Below are 16,127 nucleotides of genomic sequence, written 5' to 3'. Positions count from 1 at the left end.
AATTTTGTATACTTTCCCATTGCTTGGATTGTCTTTTCTACAATAAACACACTACCCTAATAGTCTTAAAAAAAAAAAAAAATCAAATAACCAGCATCTTGGTCTGTTTTGAATGGCACTGAGCTTAAACTTACTAAACATGCTTAAAATTGGGTTCTGAAGTAAGAAAGTTGGTTGAGTAATAGGATAGCATTTTTGCTTCATTGTCACATGCAAGGGGGGGGGATGGCAAGGAATAAACAAACCTTAGTACTCTGACTAAACAGAAGATAAATGGTTAAGGAAACATAGGCCATAACCTACAACAGGTCTAACTTTAATGTAGAGGTTTCTTTTATCGTTGTTTCTTTTGTTCGGTTGTACAAGAAATTATTTGTGGAAGCAAATGCCTTTGGGAGACCATCCTTGTAGAAAAGCACCCCACCAGGGCTTTTAAACTGAAAATGCCTTTACAGCCATTATTTAGTGAAACTCACTGTTTTGTTTTGTTTTAATATTTACTTATTTATTTTGGCTGCATCAGGTCTTAGTTGTGGCACTCAGAATCTTAGTTGTGGCACACAGGATCTTTAGTTGTGGCATGCAGACTTATTAGTTGTGGCGTGCATGTGGGATTAGGCATGGAACCCGGGCCCCCTGCATTGGGAGCGTGGAGTCCTACCCACTGGACCACCAGGAAGTCCCCAAACTCACTGTTCTTAAGCAGCAGTTTTCCTGAGCAAGTTTCACTCTGGTTTCTGACTGCCTGTCACCTAAGTGTCGTGAAGCTTTTGTCACTTTCTTCTGGGCACATGGGCCAGTGCTTGCTTCTTTTTCTTCTTTTGAATGATTATTTTCACAGGGAGAACTGAGCTTATATGAACTCTGATCTTAATGTTTTTGTTCATTCTCTAGGTGACTACATTTCATTATTTTTCAGAAAAATACATCTTAATCCTTAAAGCAATGCCTTCCTTAGTATAGTCTGCATGTCTGTCTGTCCTTCATTAATGTAATTTCTCAACTGTAGTTAGCATTCTCAACCTTGGGTGAAAACAGTCTTCTTGTAGCAAATAACAAAATTGTTATTTTCCCTAGAAGATTACTATACCATATTTCTCAGTCAACGGTAAATACCTCTTTATTTGGCCTATACCATTTGCTTTATCTCAAGTATGGTTTGCTTCAAATCATCTGTTATTTATGTTCCGTCTGTAGTACTTCAGGAAGTTTGATGTTGATTGGTTGGTTGATTGAGTTTTTATCTTTGTGTTTACTAAAATTGCTGAACACTATAGGACAGTTATCTTGAGGTTGGTACCTTTTTAGCATTAAATAATTGTGTTTCAATTTTTGACACATTTTTGACTGTAAATATGTTTGACTATAAATATATTTTTTGACTATATTTTTGACTCTAAATATATTTGACTAAAATGCTACTTACTGCTGTATGTTTGGAAGTACAAAATTGCTTCAAACAAGCAGCACGATTAAATAGTCGTCTTATTAACAGAATACCCATCTAAACTTACAGATATAATATCAGTCTTCAATAGAGGGTAAATGCTCTTAAAATGAGGAATTTGCAGAGCTAAATCCCTTGCCTTTATCTGTATGGATCAAGAAGTTGATGTTTTTGTTTTGTTTTGATTTTACAATTAAAAATGAGGAAAAGATATGAGTATTTGTATTCCAGGACATTTAATTCAGTACCAATAGCAACATTCTAGCCACATTTACATTGTTTTTTCTTGGCAACTGAAGAAAAACATACAACCTAAAAGTTGCAAATTATGTTTTATTCGGGGACCTTACTGAGGACTGTATGGTGGGAGACAGCCTCTCAGATAGCTCTCAGGAACTGCTCCTAAGAGGTAAGGGAGGAACCAAGATATATAGTTTTTGCTGGGAAGAAAAAAATACATGTAGTCAGACATCAAAATATTACTGCTAATCACAAAAATCAGACATCTCAAGTTAATGATTTTAGTGCTTTTCTGTGTTTGGGAAGATGCAAGAGTCTGGGCTCATTGAAATTATTCCTTAGATATGCATCTTAACTATATAGAGCCGGTATCTTGTTTTTCTCCATCCTGAATTCCCCTCAGGGTGCACTGTTGGGGACGCAGCTGCAGTGGCTGGTGGCTCTATGGCAGACAACATTCTTTGTTTACTGAATGGCAAACGACATTCTTTGCCCACACTCTTGAATTCTTTCCACCAACGTTCAAATATGCTGTAATATCTGAATATTAGAAAAACCAAAACTTGGCCCCCAGTGCCCCTCCGGCAACACCTCACTCCTCTACTCCCCTTCCTAGCATTATTCTTTGGAAGAGTTGTCTCCATTCACTGATTTTACTTCCTCTCTTTCCATTCTCTAATCTGAGTGTGACGAGGCCCTGGTCCCCTCCAGACCACTAAAGCCACTCTCCTCCAGGCGCATTCTAATTGCTGAATACCTGCTCAGTTCTTGGTCCTTACCTTACCGACCCCTCATGTATTTTTTTTCCTTTCTCTGAAGATGCTTTCTTCACTTGGCTGTGGTTCCTCGGAACCTGCCTGATGTTGAAACGTAAGGTTGCCCCCCAAGACTCAGCCGTTATCTTCTGCTCTGTCTACACCATTCTCTAGCGACCTTTGATTCCATCTGTGTTGATGCCCAGGTTTCTCTGTAACTCCTGCACTGTAGTTGATTTAACCAACCTACTTGTCATAAACCTTTGAGTTCTTTTTGGCTTTATGTTTTTAAAATTATGATGATGCATAAATGCTCTCTTGGACATACCTCTTTGTATCCTCGTGGGAGCACTTCTATTAAGTAAACATCCCAGAAGTGAAAAAATGGGATCAAAAGGTGTATGGAGCTTTTCAATTCTAACACATTATTGAATGCCCCTCTACACTCCTGCCAACAGTATGGAAGTTCCCATTTACCTATATCCTGGCCAGCACTGAAGGATTACAGGTTCAGGTAGGGTTTGGGGCGGGAGCGGGGCGGAGGGGGGTGGGGGTTGTTAAAAACCTTTCTAGCTTTCCTAAATGATTCTAATTGACTTTGCAAGAGCAAATTTCTACTAGTTTAAATATAGAGCAGTCTGTTCATTATTATAAGTTCTCAAATACCGTAAGTTAAATATCTTACTCTCAAGGTCTAAATAGATTGTGATACTATGTCATTTTTACATGAAGGTGCAGAGTTGACTTAACACATTTTTTTCCCTTTCATTTTAAGTGTCACATTTGATTACTGGCTATCATTAACTCAAATTGCATATTCAGTCAGCCTCATTATGCCAGAGCAGTGATTACCATTGTTTTTAAAACTGGTACTGTTCTCATGGCTGTTTTTAAAATAATAGCTTCGAAATTCTTAGAGAATTTCTCCATGGAAGAAAATTAACTGAAATTAACGCTATTGTGAGGAATATCAACTTGAGATTATTGACTTGAAACTAGCAAGTCCCAGTCAGTACCTTTTGGAAGACTTTAAAATAAGTTTAAAAGGTAATAGCAGTTTCCCTGCGGTGATTTTGCTTGGAGAAGATAGCTGAGAGATACAAATTTTCTTTCTACTAACTTAATAATAAACACATTATTTTGACCAAGATATTTCAGTTTTACTAAATTGATAAAGCAGGTGTACCCTAGGAGTTCTTCCTGCTTAAGTTAGTGCTGACTCAGTAGTAGGTTAAAACCTTTTGTTGCCAAAAACCTTTGGGTTCTCTCCAGTTTCTTTTCTGCTGTATTGTTCCATCACATGAAAATGAATGCTTTCATGTATTTGAACCACTTAGAAAATATAAGTTCTGGCAAACTAGAATTCTTATGACAATTCTTATTTGCTTTTAAAACAGAAATTTCTGTTATCATAGGGAAAAATCAAATATACTTTAAACCATTGTATGTTATTTAAGTTGAAATTCAAGTTTACAAACTGCAGTTGTACAGATACTATCTTTCCAAAGCAAATTTGAATCTAGTAGCAGTGCGTGGGAGCGCCATTTTCAGATTCTGTAGTCAAAGTGATGCCTGTGAGGTTGTTGATAAAGGATGCTTTGCTTGTATGTTGCATTAAAGATCATTTCTTAAAAAGTGGACAAATCAAAGGTGAAAAAGTTATTTGCCTCTGGTCAGTGATTACCAGGATGGTGAATGACATTTATCTGGTGGTAAACCATTTTGAATTCATTTGCCTTTCATAACTTACTGAAAATAATTTTCAAATTAGTCTTAGAATGTATTCTTCTTTACACAGGAAAGAAAGAGCATACATTTTCTAGCCTTTCAGAGCAGAAGTGCCAGTAATAAAATAGCAATTGCCATCTCCTAGACTCTTACCACCTTAAGTGGCAGGCACCATGATGAGTCCCTTACATGTATTATTTCAGTTCATCTTTGTGAGTAACTCTATGCAGCAAGGACTGTTATCCCTATTTGTAGATAAGGAGATTATATCCAAATAATTTTATGGGTAAGGAGAGAGATTAAATAACTTACTCAAAGTTCACAGCTAATAATCAGTAGGGTTTGAGTCAGGTGTTCTGACTCCAGAACCTATACTGTTATTTACTAAGCTCTGCTGCCTAATTAAATTCTCCATGTAAAAGCAACCAATGAACGTTGGCATATATGTACTTATACTTACCGTATGGTTGGAGCCTACGCTCAGGCCTGGCCCTTTGGTATTCTCATATACCTCTTAATTGGCATTCTTATGCATACTCTTGCCTTCAAATATATCTGTAAACTGGAGAACTTTCTTTTTGGCTACAGCTGAAAAGATGTCTAAGACATTTCACTTGTTTTGTTTTTTGTTAGCTACCTTGAATGTAGCAGGAGCAAAGCTTACCTTGTCTCCCTCCTGATCCATTTCATCCCTCCCCAGTAACCTACTCCTCCGTTAGTGCTCTCTGTCTTAGTAAGGACAGCCACCTACTCACTTCCTGAAGCCTAGTACCTGGGAGCCTTCCTTGATTCCTCTCTCCTCTCATCTGCACATCTAGTCAGTAAGTAGTACCATATCTACTTCCTTAGCATCACTTGAGCACATCCACTTTTTCCATTTCATTGTCCTCTTCAGGCTACCATTACCTCTCGATTAGACCACTGTCACAACCTTTAAACCGGTCACCTTGCATCCAGTCTTGCATTCCATTGTCCCCTCTCTAAGTAAAGTATAAGTATGCGCATGTCACTCCTACTTTAAACTCTTGAGTTTCCATTGTTCTCAGGATAAAATCCAAATTGAGTTAGTAAGACTTGTCGGGACCTCCCTAGTCTGGCTTCTTCGTGCTTCTTTAGCTTCTTCTCTTGTCCAGTTTGACGCTCACACTACGTGTTCTGAGATAATGAACTTTATTTTCTCTAATATGCCATGCTGTCTTTCATTTGATTCTTAACACATACTTTTCCTTTGTCTACAATGCTTGTCCCCCTACCCCACCCCAAAGCATTTCATCCACCTCCTCTTCCTAGACATCCGTGAGGTTCAGTGTAAACTGCAGTTCCTGATGGGGAGCTTTCCTTTCCATAACATCAATCATACTTTTGTTTAATGTCTCTCTTCCTTGCTAGGCAGTAAGTTCCATGTAGCAGAGACCTCTGCTCCCCCTCATTTCCAGCACCTGGCATAATTCCCAGCACCTAGGAGACACTTGGACAGAACTTACAGAACAAACTAGAGATATGGTTTTTACCCTTAACAAGCTCAAAGTCTAGTGGGAGCTAGAGTATGGTAAAGAAAGAAGCTCAGTGAGTGTGAACAGTACTCTAATAAAATGCTGGGGGATCACAGAGGAGTATGTGAGTGATTAACTTTGCCTGGGGGAGCATTTTCCCTGTGTAACTTTATATTATTGAAGAAATTGACTTACAGCATTCAGATAGGAAAAAAAGGAGAGTTGTGCTGAGCAGTGGAATTGATTCAGTTGCATTTGCCTTATTTTTTGCTAACTGGTTGGGCAGCTGTTTTCAGTAGACTTTTGATATTCTTAGGTTATTATCTCAAGACCTTCCAAAATTCTAACCTAGATATAGAGCTGGGTAGTCAGCTAGCCATGCTCACTAAGTTGACTCACCTTCCCATCGTTCCTGAACAAAATCCATGCTGGCTCTTTTATGTTTCCCATTACAAATCATGTATCTGTGTCTTTGGATTCTCATAGTTGAAATCGACAGTGTTAAATCCATGAATACCAGAGGTGCTGTTCATGTTTAGATTTTTTTTTTCTTTCCAGCTTTGACCGCCATTGAAGGCACAGCACATGGGAAGCCCTGCCACTTCCCTTTTCTGTTCCTGGATAAGGAATATGATGAGTGTACCTCAGATGGGAGGGAAGATGGCAGACTGTGGTGTGCTACAACCTATGACTACAAGGCAGATGAAAAGTGGGGCTTTTGTGAAAGTAAGTATTGCTCAGTAGGCGGCATGTCCACATTGTTTTGTGTCTCGGGCAACAGTGTAAAGGCCTTTTTGTAGCCGTCCATTTTCCACCTTTGTGAGAAATGGTCAACGTCGATGACGCGGTTGTTGCCTGAAAGCCTGGACGTCAGCGCAGGAAACGTGCAGTGTACTTAACTTCCAGGCTGTCACTCAGGTGGCTTATCACACTTGCGCCTTATTTAGAGGTGGTTTTCCATTGGTGTGCACGGGTTGCTCTGAAACTCTCAGGCAGGCTGCTAAATTAATTAATGTGAAACATTTTTTGGCAATAAAGGAAATAGAACATTACGGTGAAGGTTAATTAATAGTGGTTAAAAGAAAGATAGATCATACCTTTCCTGAATACTTGAGCGAAATGCACTGTGCTAAGGTAACATTTGACAAATATAGTATATTTAACTGTCCTAAGTATTCATGTCAGTACGAAGGGACTGACTTCTAAATGCAAGCTGTGTTTTTGGGAAAAACTTTCTAACTAATAAAAAACAACGGAAAACCTTGAATATACCTCATTTGATACCAAATGACATTTTCAGAATAATGGCTCTGATAGACTATTTAGGCCTTCCTAGAATATGTCATACAGTCCGTCTTTGGATGTAGGCCAGTATGATTAAGTACTCCAGTTTAACACATCAGATTTTGTTTTTATATTGCAAGAACACCTCTCTTCTGTTTCTGTAAATATTAGTCCTCATGAAATACTCAAATGTCTCTTGGTGAGTTCTATATTTCTGTTAAATGCTATATTACAGTAACAAAATAATTTTTGAGAAATCTGCAATAATTCTGTGATTTTCAGGGTTGTATTAGTGCATAGGAAAAAAAATAGAGAACTTGAACATTAAATCAGGATCTGTAGTTAATAAAAATCAATTTTTTTCACTCATTTTTGTTATGTAATTAATCAAATACTTTCTCCTTGTAAAATATACAGCATTTCAGGTGAGACTGAAGTGTTCTTTGACCACAACAGTGTTTTTCTGTTCTTTACTGTCCTGATTTTAGCTGACCTTGGCATATATAATCATAAGCTCCTACTGAAATTTTAGTTGAATTATATAAAAAGTTAGAATTACTAGCAGAAAAGTACCCTCCAAAAGCAGGTTGATATTGCTTTCTCTGAAAGAAAGTGATTTCAATGAGGTTTTTTTTCCCTAAGTCTTATCTTTTGTCAGATAAAGGCCATACTGAAAACCATGTGTCTTTAGAGTCAGACTTGGAAATGGTGAAAGATCATGGATTGTGTTTGCATGACCACCCAAAAGAAAGAATACATACTGATGTTTGATAAATAATTGGTGCAGAATTATCCATGTAAATGCAAAATGTAAATTTTGTTTTTAGCTGAAGAAGAGGCTGCCAAAAGACGGCAAATGCAGGAAGCAGAAATGATGTACCAGACTGGGATGAAAATCCTCAATGGAAGCAATAAGAAAAGCCAAAAAAGAGAGTAGGTAGCACGGCCAACTCCATTCTTCCCCTGAGATAGGCCGTTACTGAGATAAATGGATAAGTACTTTTAAAATTTAATGTACTGCCAGAGACAAAGGATTTCTTAAGTTGCATTACAAGAAAACTTAATATGATATATGAACATTAGGAGCATTACTTTTATCAGATTTTAGCTTGTTGGGGTAAAAAGGTCCTAAATACCAGTCACAAGAATGAACAGTGAGCAAATGGCGATATTTGATTAAGTTATAGTAATTTCTCAGAGCCAGGAATACATACAGTATCCAGAATTCAAAGTGACACAAAACAAAAGGAATTGTTGTCAGGTGTTTTCTGTCTTTTGGTTTTGCTTTGTAATTTTCTTGCAAAGTCTAGAATTTAGGAATGAAAGCACATAAAGCAAGTGATTGTCCTGTAACATTTTATGTCCCTTTAATTTCAGCTGATTTTTGTTATAGTCTGTGCAAAGAAGACAGTTGTGGTGGTTATCATTCATTAGATTATTTACCAGACACCATATTATTACAGTTCTCACATTGCAAATCTAGTTAACTTTTTTAATCGAATTTTTTAGGATTACTATTAGTGTAATTAGAATTCCAAGATATTGCAATAACAGAACTGGTACCTTATGTAAAAACAAAAGTAAGTTTTGTAAGTAACACTACTTTAGTAAAAATAAAATATCAGAGGGATTCTATAGAATAAGGAAATTAAGCTGCATTTTAGGAGATCTTGAAAAAAATTTTAATGGCAGTTCCAAAATATTGCTAATTTGTTTTTTCATTACTTATGTTTAAAGAGCATATCGGTATCTTCAAAAGGCAGCAAGCATGAACCATACCAAGGCCCTGGAGAGAGTGTCCTATGCTCTTTTGTTTGGTGATTACCTGACACAGAATATCCAGGCAGCAAAAGAGATGTTTGAGAAACTGACTGAGGAAGGTTCTCCCAAGGGACAAACTGTAAGTGTACTTTCCATGGAGGATCTCTCCGCATACAGCACTGGTTTATTTTAACAGCGTGATACTCTTCGTTGCCCTGACTTCCTTTAACAAGTAAAACTGTAAATATTAATTTTGTGGCAGATTATTTTCCTAGTCTTCTTGGACAGTCTTTTTCCTTAGTTTGAGAACATTTATAGTCACTTTAGGCATTTTTGCAATTGCATCTTGCCAAAATTATATTTGTAGTTTTCCAACTTAAATCTTCAGAGAATGAAACGAAGGTAATTGTTTTTTATCTGAAATTACTCACCATTGTATTTTTTTTCCCTAAGGTCAGGTGCTCCAGCTTCTGTTAATCTTGGTATTTTTGTAAAAAAATATTTTATTACAGAAGCAGTACATGTCCTTTATAAGGAAACTAGAAATACAAACTAAAAAAGCTAAGAAAGTAAACATCACATATGTACCTCACAGACATAAGCACAGGTAATATGTTAGTCCATGAGTACCCTTCTAGACCTTTCTCTTCGTGTAAATTCTTTATTAAAATAAAATGTCATTGCCTACTATTCCATAACTTGCTCTTTTCAATCAGTAGCCTTTAGCCCTTCCAATTCCAGTAAATTTTTACATCATATAACACCCATACCATATTCGTACGGTGTTGAGCCAAAACATTTTCTTTATATCTGTTTTGTCCAAATCAGTATTTGGTCCAGGACTATAATTATATTTGGTTGCTACTTATAGCATAGCCCGCCCCTTTCTTTTTTTTTTCTGTGTTAGAGATAGGGCCAGTTTTTCTACAGAATGTTCTACCTCAGTTTGTCTATTTGCTTCTTCATGGTGTCCTTTAGTTTGTTTCTTCATCATCTGTGTTTCCTAAAACTGAATGACACAGCTAAAGGCTGATGAACTCAAGTAAAATGTTTTTAGTTAGGCTACTGTGTAGCGGATGTTCTGATTCCATATTGCCCTTTGAGCCAGTTGATACATAATATCTGCTTGACTCCCCACTAGTAATGCTAGGATTGATGCCTGGATTTAGGGGCCACCACATTTATTTAAAATGCCCTCAAAAGAGGGAAGGGAAAGGGGCTGGGAATTGAGTTACTAATCAATTATACCTATGTGAAGAAGCCTCCATAAAAATCCCTCAGCTCTGGGGTTTGGAGAGCCTCCAGGTTGGTGAACACATCCATGTGGCAGGAGGTGGTACACTCCAACTCCATGCGGACAGAAGCTCCTGCACTCAGGACGCTTACGAACCTCGCCCTTTGTACCTCTGCATCTGGCTGTTTATCTATATTCTTTATATTGTCTTTTAATTTTGTTTATAAGTTTTTTCATGTAAAATAAGCAACTTTAGTTGAATTTATTCATCTTTTCTTTTATGGTTTCTGGGTTTTGTGTCCTACTTACAAGGGTGTTTTGCCCACTTAAAAAAAAAAATGCCTTCAATAATAAAGATTTATCAATGGTGCGGGATTTGCTTAAAGATAAAACAAAATTTCTAGTCACAGAGGAAGTCTGTTTTCAGACTATGTAAACAGTAAAGGCATTTGGACCATTGTTTTCCACAGGACTGATAACCTGATCAGTCTGCAACTCTTATGTAGTCTTGGTTTTGGTTTATAAACAGGTTATATCTTAATTGCTCCCCTTTGTTTTCAAAGCTTTTTTTCCCTTCTTTACATAAATCAGGTTATGTAAAATTCACACATATATTCTTTATCTTCAGACACATTCTGTTCTGAGGAATGGTTTTACTTTTAAGGCATCTTTTCCCTCTAATAATAGAACCTTACAATGCCACAGTGCTTTATACACTGCAAAGCACTCTCTCCACCATAATTAATTCTAGCTGATGAAGCAAAGCACCAAAATCACAGTGGCTTCACACGGCAAGGAGTTATTTCTTGTTCATGCCAGGTCCCATGCAGCTCTCCTGCCTGAGTTACTCTTCATATGGTGACTCAGGGTCAGGGGCTGCTTCCGTCATATAGCTATATACCATCTGGAACACGGGGCTTCCAAGCCATCACGAAGGGAGAAGGGAGGACTGGAGGATTCTCTGGGATGTTTTTAAGGGCCAGGTCTGAAAATGGCTTGCATCCCATCTGGTCACATCCCAGGCAGTGGCCCTACCTAACTTCAAGGGAGGCTGGGAAATGTAGAAGAGCTCGTGGCTTTTGATGAGAATAGCACCTGCCTTTACAACTTTAGCCTATGCTTTCATGTCATCAGGGATGATCCTCAGAGAGCAAAGGGTAGAACCTTACCAATACATTGTTTGGTTGGTTGGGTTTTTTTAAGAAAACTGTGTATGCTCTAGTGTTGTAAAGTGACCTTTCTCCCTTGACCCCTTCAACTTAGCCCCTTGCTGCCTCATTTTATTCCTGCGATAGCTTATTTAGTAATCTCTTACCCACTATCATTGTGTATCACCCTTCACATAGATAGATAATATGTTGATGTAATGATATAGGAGACATTTTGTTTTCATAATAGCTGTTCATCAAGAATCAAGTAAAAGTCATATTTAAATCCGTTTAGCTTCGGTTTTCTAGTTGATGTTTTATTAAATTGTCTTTAATCTTCAAGCTAAGCTTTTTTAGTTGCTTAAAGTTATATTTCATTGTGTAATTTGTAAAACCTTGAATGCATTTCTGAGGCTTTTTAATTCCACAGTTGTGCATATTTGCAACTGTTCAAATCCTTTAGCATTTAAAGATTCTTGCATCTTTTCATGGTTCATAAAACTGTCTGCCTTTTATCATTTTGTTTCAGGCTCTTGGCTTTCTCTATGCTTCTGGGCTTGGTGTTAATTCAAGTCAGGCAAAGGTAATATTATTAAAACTTTATTGTATATTACAATTTGAATTGGGTAAATATGTAACTATGTTGAGTTAAGCATCTTTTGTTCTTTCACAGGCCCTTGTTTATTATACTTTTGGAGCTCTTGGGGGCAACCTAATAGCCCACATGGTTTTGGTAAGTAAGACTTAAATGGAAGGCTAATAACATTGAATAGTTGGTTTACAAGTGGCCACAACTTTTCTAGATTTCATGATTGAAATTTACTTATATTCATTAAGACCCAATATTCAATTGAATGTCCTTCAGCTTCTTGTTAATGGATAAACAGCAATTGAATCTACATGTGGATGAAAATTGGTAAAGTCCACAGTTTGTCTTTAAAATGATTAGTTTGGCTGATTGCCCTTAAAATGGAAATCTGATAAATGGTTCTTTTTCAGTTTTCTATAAGTTGGAATTGTTTGTCAGAATCATTTTTTAGATTGGGTTATGACAGATTTTACATTTAAATAGATGAAAGACTAACTATACAAATAACCAGTGTCCTATAAAGTTCATTACAGAGTATCTCTTACATATTACCTGATAGTGTTGATCACTTAAACGGCTTAGTGTTAAAATATAGAATCTTTCCACGACGTTCTTTTTTGCTGAGGTGTTTAATCTCCCTTCTACTTTATAAATTGACTTTGGGTGAGTCCACATGACCTCTGACCCATATTACTGTCTTCCAAATAAATATGTAAGTTCTTGCAGGAATGTAAAGAATAGATTGAGCAGAAATGAGACTGAAAGCAGAGAAACCAGTCCAAAATCTGGAGGGGTCTATAGGCCTGGTCATTGATGGGATTATGAGACTTAACAAAGAAGGAAAATCTAGTTTTCTGGCCAATTGGGTAGATCCTGGATAATTTTCCCTATGTGTATTCCAAAAATATTTACTGAATACTTGTCATTAGAATTCCAAAGGTCAGTAAGATGTAATACCATCGCACAACAAGCTTTTAATGTAGAAAGGGAGACATGAGTAAGGAGGTCGTTACAATACAGCATGAGAATGTCAGGGAATCACCTGAAAGGCACCTCACCCATACTGGCAATGGAAGGAGAGGGATTTAAGGAGATACTTCTAAAGAAAGGAGCAACTAAAACGTTGGAAAATAGAATGCCAGGTAGTTTATCAACAGGACAGGTAGACAGGAATCATGTAAACAGCTGTACATCACACCAGGGAGCTTGGGCTTAGTCCTGTTACAGAGGTAAACTGCTGAAGGAGTTTCAGTAAGTGAAAAACAAGGGCGTTGCTCTAGGTTTCTGAAACACTCCTCACTAATTTTGAAGTCTTTTTCACTTGTTCATTTAATCTCCAGGAACGTTTATTCCTCAAACAGTAATTGAAAAGTTATTTTAGATGAATTTTCAAGAAATATTAGATATTTTTGACACAAATCTTTTTAAACTACTTATCAGTCTCCTTAGATGGTGGCTACAATACAAGAACATTAAGTATCAATATTATACATGTTATGGGTCTTCCCTGGTGGCGCAGGGGTTAAGAATCCACCTGCCAATGCAGGGGACACGGGTTCGAGCCCTGGTCCGGGAAGATCCCACATGCCGTGGAGCAACTAAGCCTTTGCGCCACAACTACTGAGCCTGCGCTCTAGAGCCCGCGAGCCACAACTGCTGAAGCCCGTGTGCCACAACTACTGAAGCCCGCGTGCCACAGCTACTGAAGCCCACGCGCCTAGAGCCCGTGCTGTGCAACAAGAGAAGCCACCGCAATAAGAAACCTGTGCGCTGCAACAAAGAACAGCCCCCGCTCACCGCAACTAGAGAAAGCCTGTGCGCAGCAACAAAGACCCAACACAGCCAAAAATAAATAAATAAATAAATTTATTTATTTTTTTAAAAAAGTTTAAAAAAAAATGTTATACATGTTATTATACAGTCATTCCCTAAGGATTGTTAAAATTGGTAAAGCTATTTGAGTCTGTGCTAAATGGCTCCAGAGAGCTCTGTCTTCTGCTCTTTATAATTAGCTATCTTCCCCCTTATTCTGAAGTCATTTATTGCTGGTATTACTGTGCCTGTTCTAGTAGTCTCTTGTCTTCCCTATTTTGCTAATTTGTTCCTTCTTTAAGAGCTACTTTGGAAGATTAACCTGTTTTTGTTAAAATTGTATCTGAAGTAAGATTGACATCTATTCTAAGCAAGAGCCCAAGCAATTTTCTCTTATAGGTAAACGGGCGCACTGCATACATAAAGTTGATGGCATCTATTTTGATTGCTCTCGGAACTTTATTCTTTATTTCCTAGTTCTTAGCCTGGTTGTTGAAGTTGCTGAATAAGTTACCTCAGAACGTAAAACTCAGGATAAATGATGTAGCCAAGTACTTGGATCAAAGGACAGCAAAATTATATTCTGCGTATAGTTAGCTTTATTTGTTCCCACAAGAATGCCACTGAAGCATGTGAAACTACCTTCTTCTCACCTGAAGTTGTATTACAGGGTTACCGATACTGGGCTGGCATTGGGGTCCTCCAGAGCTGTGAATCTGCACTGACTCATTATCGTCTTGTTGCTAATCATGGTATCTACCTTTTTGCCTTCCACCTTACCAAAAACAAAAAAAAACCAAACAGAATTAATTTTAAATACATGTATTTTCATTGTACTACTTGAAATACTGTGACTGTTTCTCTCAAGTAGAATCATCTTTAAACTAGTTGATTAAGAAGTACTTTTCAAAAATTTGCTTTGGGTTCCATTTCTTAATATTACGTGGGGGAAAAAAACCTGAATTTAGATTACTGTTTTGTACTCTACAGACCACTATGGAAACAATTTCCTTTAACATAGGTCTGTCAGCATTTGGCAGCTGGAATTGTACTTCCCTCTGTGGGACAGTCCATCTGACTTTCATCCCCATCATTACTTTGTCCACATTTCAGTTGCTAGTGATATCTCACTGACGGGAGGCTCAGTAGTACAGAGAATACGGCTGCCTGACGAGGTGGAAAATCCAGGAATGAACAGTGGAATGCTTGAAGAAGATTTGATTCAGTATTACCAGTTCTTAGCTGAAAAAGGTGATGTGCAAGCACAGGTATGTGTTTAAACGTCTCCCACGAGATCTTACTGCCTTGTATGTGACAGCCTCTGGGGGCAAGCACTTATATCTATAACATTTTCACTGAGCTATTATTAGCTACATGATTACCACACTCTCACGACCTTTCATTTGGACTCACCTGGGATGTGGCCCAGGCATATTGATGGTTCCATGAAAGCTGGCCAGGGTGACTCCGCTGTGCACCCCAGTTGGAAACTGCTGCTTAAATGGAGCGGCATTGCGGTGGTGATGAAGGCTCTTCCAGGGGTCACCCAGGATGGAAACTGTCACCCCCCCCAAACAAAAAGTCTGGCACATTTGGAATTTCAGATGCTCTTCAGAGCTATCCATGTTTCCTTTCCTTACCTTAGACTGTAATTTTCTCAAGGTCAAGGACAGAAGTAGGCTTGTTTGATGTAAACTGTATGATATATTCAGTACATCAAAGTATCATGTATAATATGCTGTTTCATGGGTTGTTTTGATGATATTAAAATAAAAAGGAGAACTTCGCTGTCCATTTTAAGAACAGTTAATTTTCAGACTAACAGAAGGGAATATTAAAAACAAAAAAAAAGAAAAGAAAAACTTAAGCCATATCTTAGCTCGTGGAAATTAAAATAAAGTTGTCTCTTCTGATTATACATCTTTCTTTTATATGATACCAATTAAAATTCAAAACACTCTAAATGCTTAACAATAGGGAATTATTTGGCTCAAATATGACACTCCAATATAATAGAATTCTATGCTGTCATTAAAAATTATGTAGAATACAACTTAATGTAGAAAGCTGATTTCAGTGTATTAAATGAAAATCTCAAGTTAAAGAAAAAAGTGTGTGGTATAGTATATCATTTTCTTTTTTTTTTTACTTACTGAGTTATGACGTGAATACAGAAAAGTACACAAAGCTGAAGTACAGCTCAATGAATTATCAGCAAGGGAACCTCTTGTGTGGCGTAACTAGGACCCTGGAAGCCCCTCTTTGGAACTCTTCTTCCCTAACTCTTCCCTCTTGCCCGTAGGTAACCACTGAGCTGGCGTCTAACACCATAGATTGGTTTGGCCTGTTTTTGAAGGAGTCTTATGTAGAAAAAAACCATACAGCATTTTTTTGGTATCAACTTCTTTTACTGAGCATTATGTTTGTGAAATCAATCCATGTGTTTTCACATAGCTGTAATTCATTCATTTGCATTGCTATATAGTATTTCATTGTATGAAACTACCACAATTTATCCATTTTATTCTTCCCAGATTTGGGCTGTTACAAATAATGCATTTTCTTGTACATGTCTTGTGCAAATACTGTCTCAAATTTTCATAGCTTTATAGAACTTGATAGCTAGTATAATACAT

At 37.4% G+C, this 16,127-nt stretch overlaps 1 protein-coding gene across 1 annotated transcript in view; it reads left to right on the top strand.

Annotated features, from left to right (window-relative positions):
* SEL1L (SEL1L adaptor subunit of SYVN1 ubiquitin ligase) overlaps nucleotides 1-16,127 on the top strand; it is a 55,997-nt gene that overhangs the window by 16,063 nt on the left and 23,807 nt on the right. The window contains exons 4-10 of the mRNA XM_061181149.1: nucleotides 6,222-6,389; nucleotides 7,775-7,880; nucleotides 8,685-8,847; nucleotides 11,620-11,673; nucleotides 11,764-11,823; nucleotides 14,162-14,243; nucleotides 14,605-14,759. Of these exons, the coding sequence (XP_061037132.1) occupies nucleotides 6,222-6,389; nucleotides 7,775-7,880; nucleotides 8,685-8,847; nucleotides 11,620-11,673; nucleotides 11,764-11,823; nucleotides 14,162-14,243; nucleotides 14,605-14,759 (788 nt within the window). The remainder of the gene's footprint in view (nucleotides 1-6,221; nucleotides 6,390-7,774; nucleotides 7,881-8,684; nucleotides 8,848-11,619; nucleotides 11,674-11,763; nucleotides 11,824-14,161; nucleotides 14,244-14,604; nucleotides 14,760-16,127) is intronic.

This window comes from Eubalaena glacialis, chromosome 2, assembly GCF_028564815.1.
Source record: "Eubalaena glacialis isolate mEubGla1 chromosome 2, mEubGla1.1.hap2.+ XY, whole genome shotgun sequence".
NCBI classification, from domain to species: domain Eukaryota; kingdom Metazoa; phylum Chordata; class Mammalia; order Artiodactyla; family Balaenidae; genus Eubalaena; species Eubalaena glacialis.
This window is presented reverse-complemented; position numbering and strand designations above follow the sequence as displayed.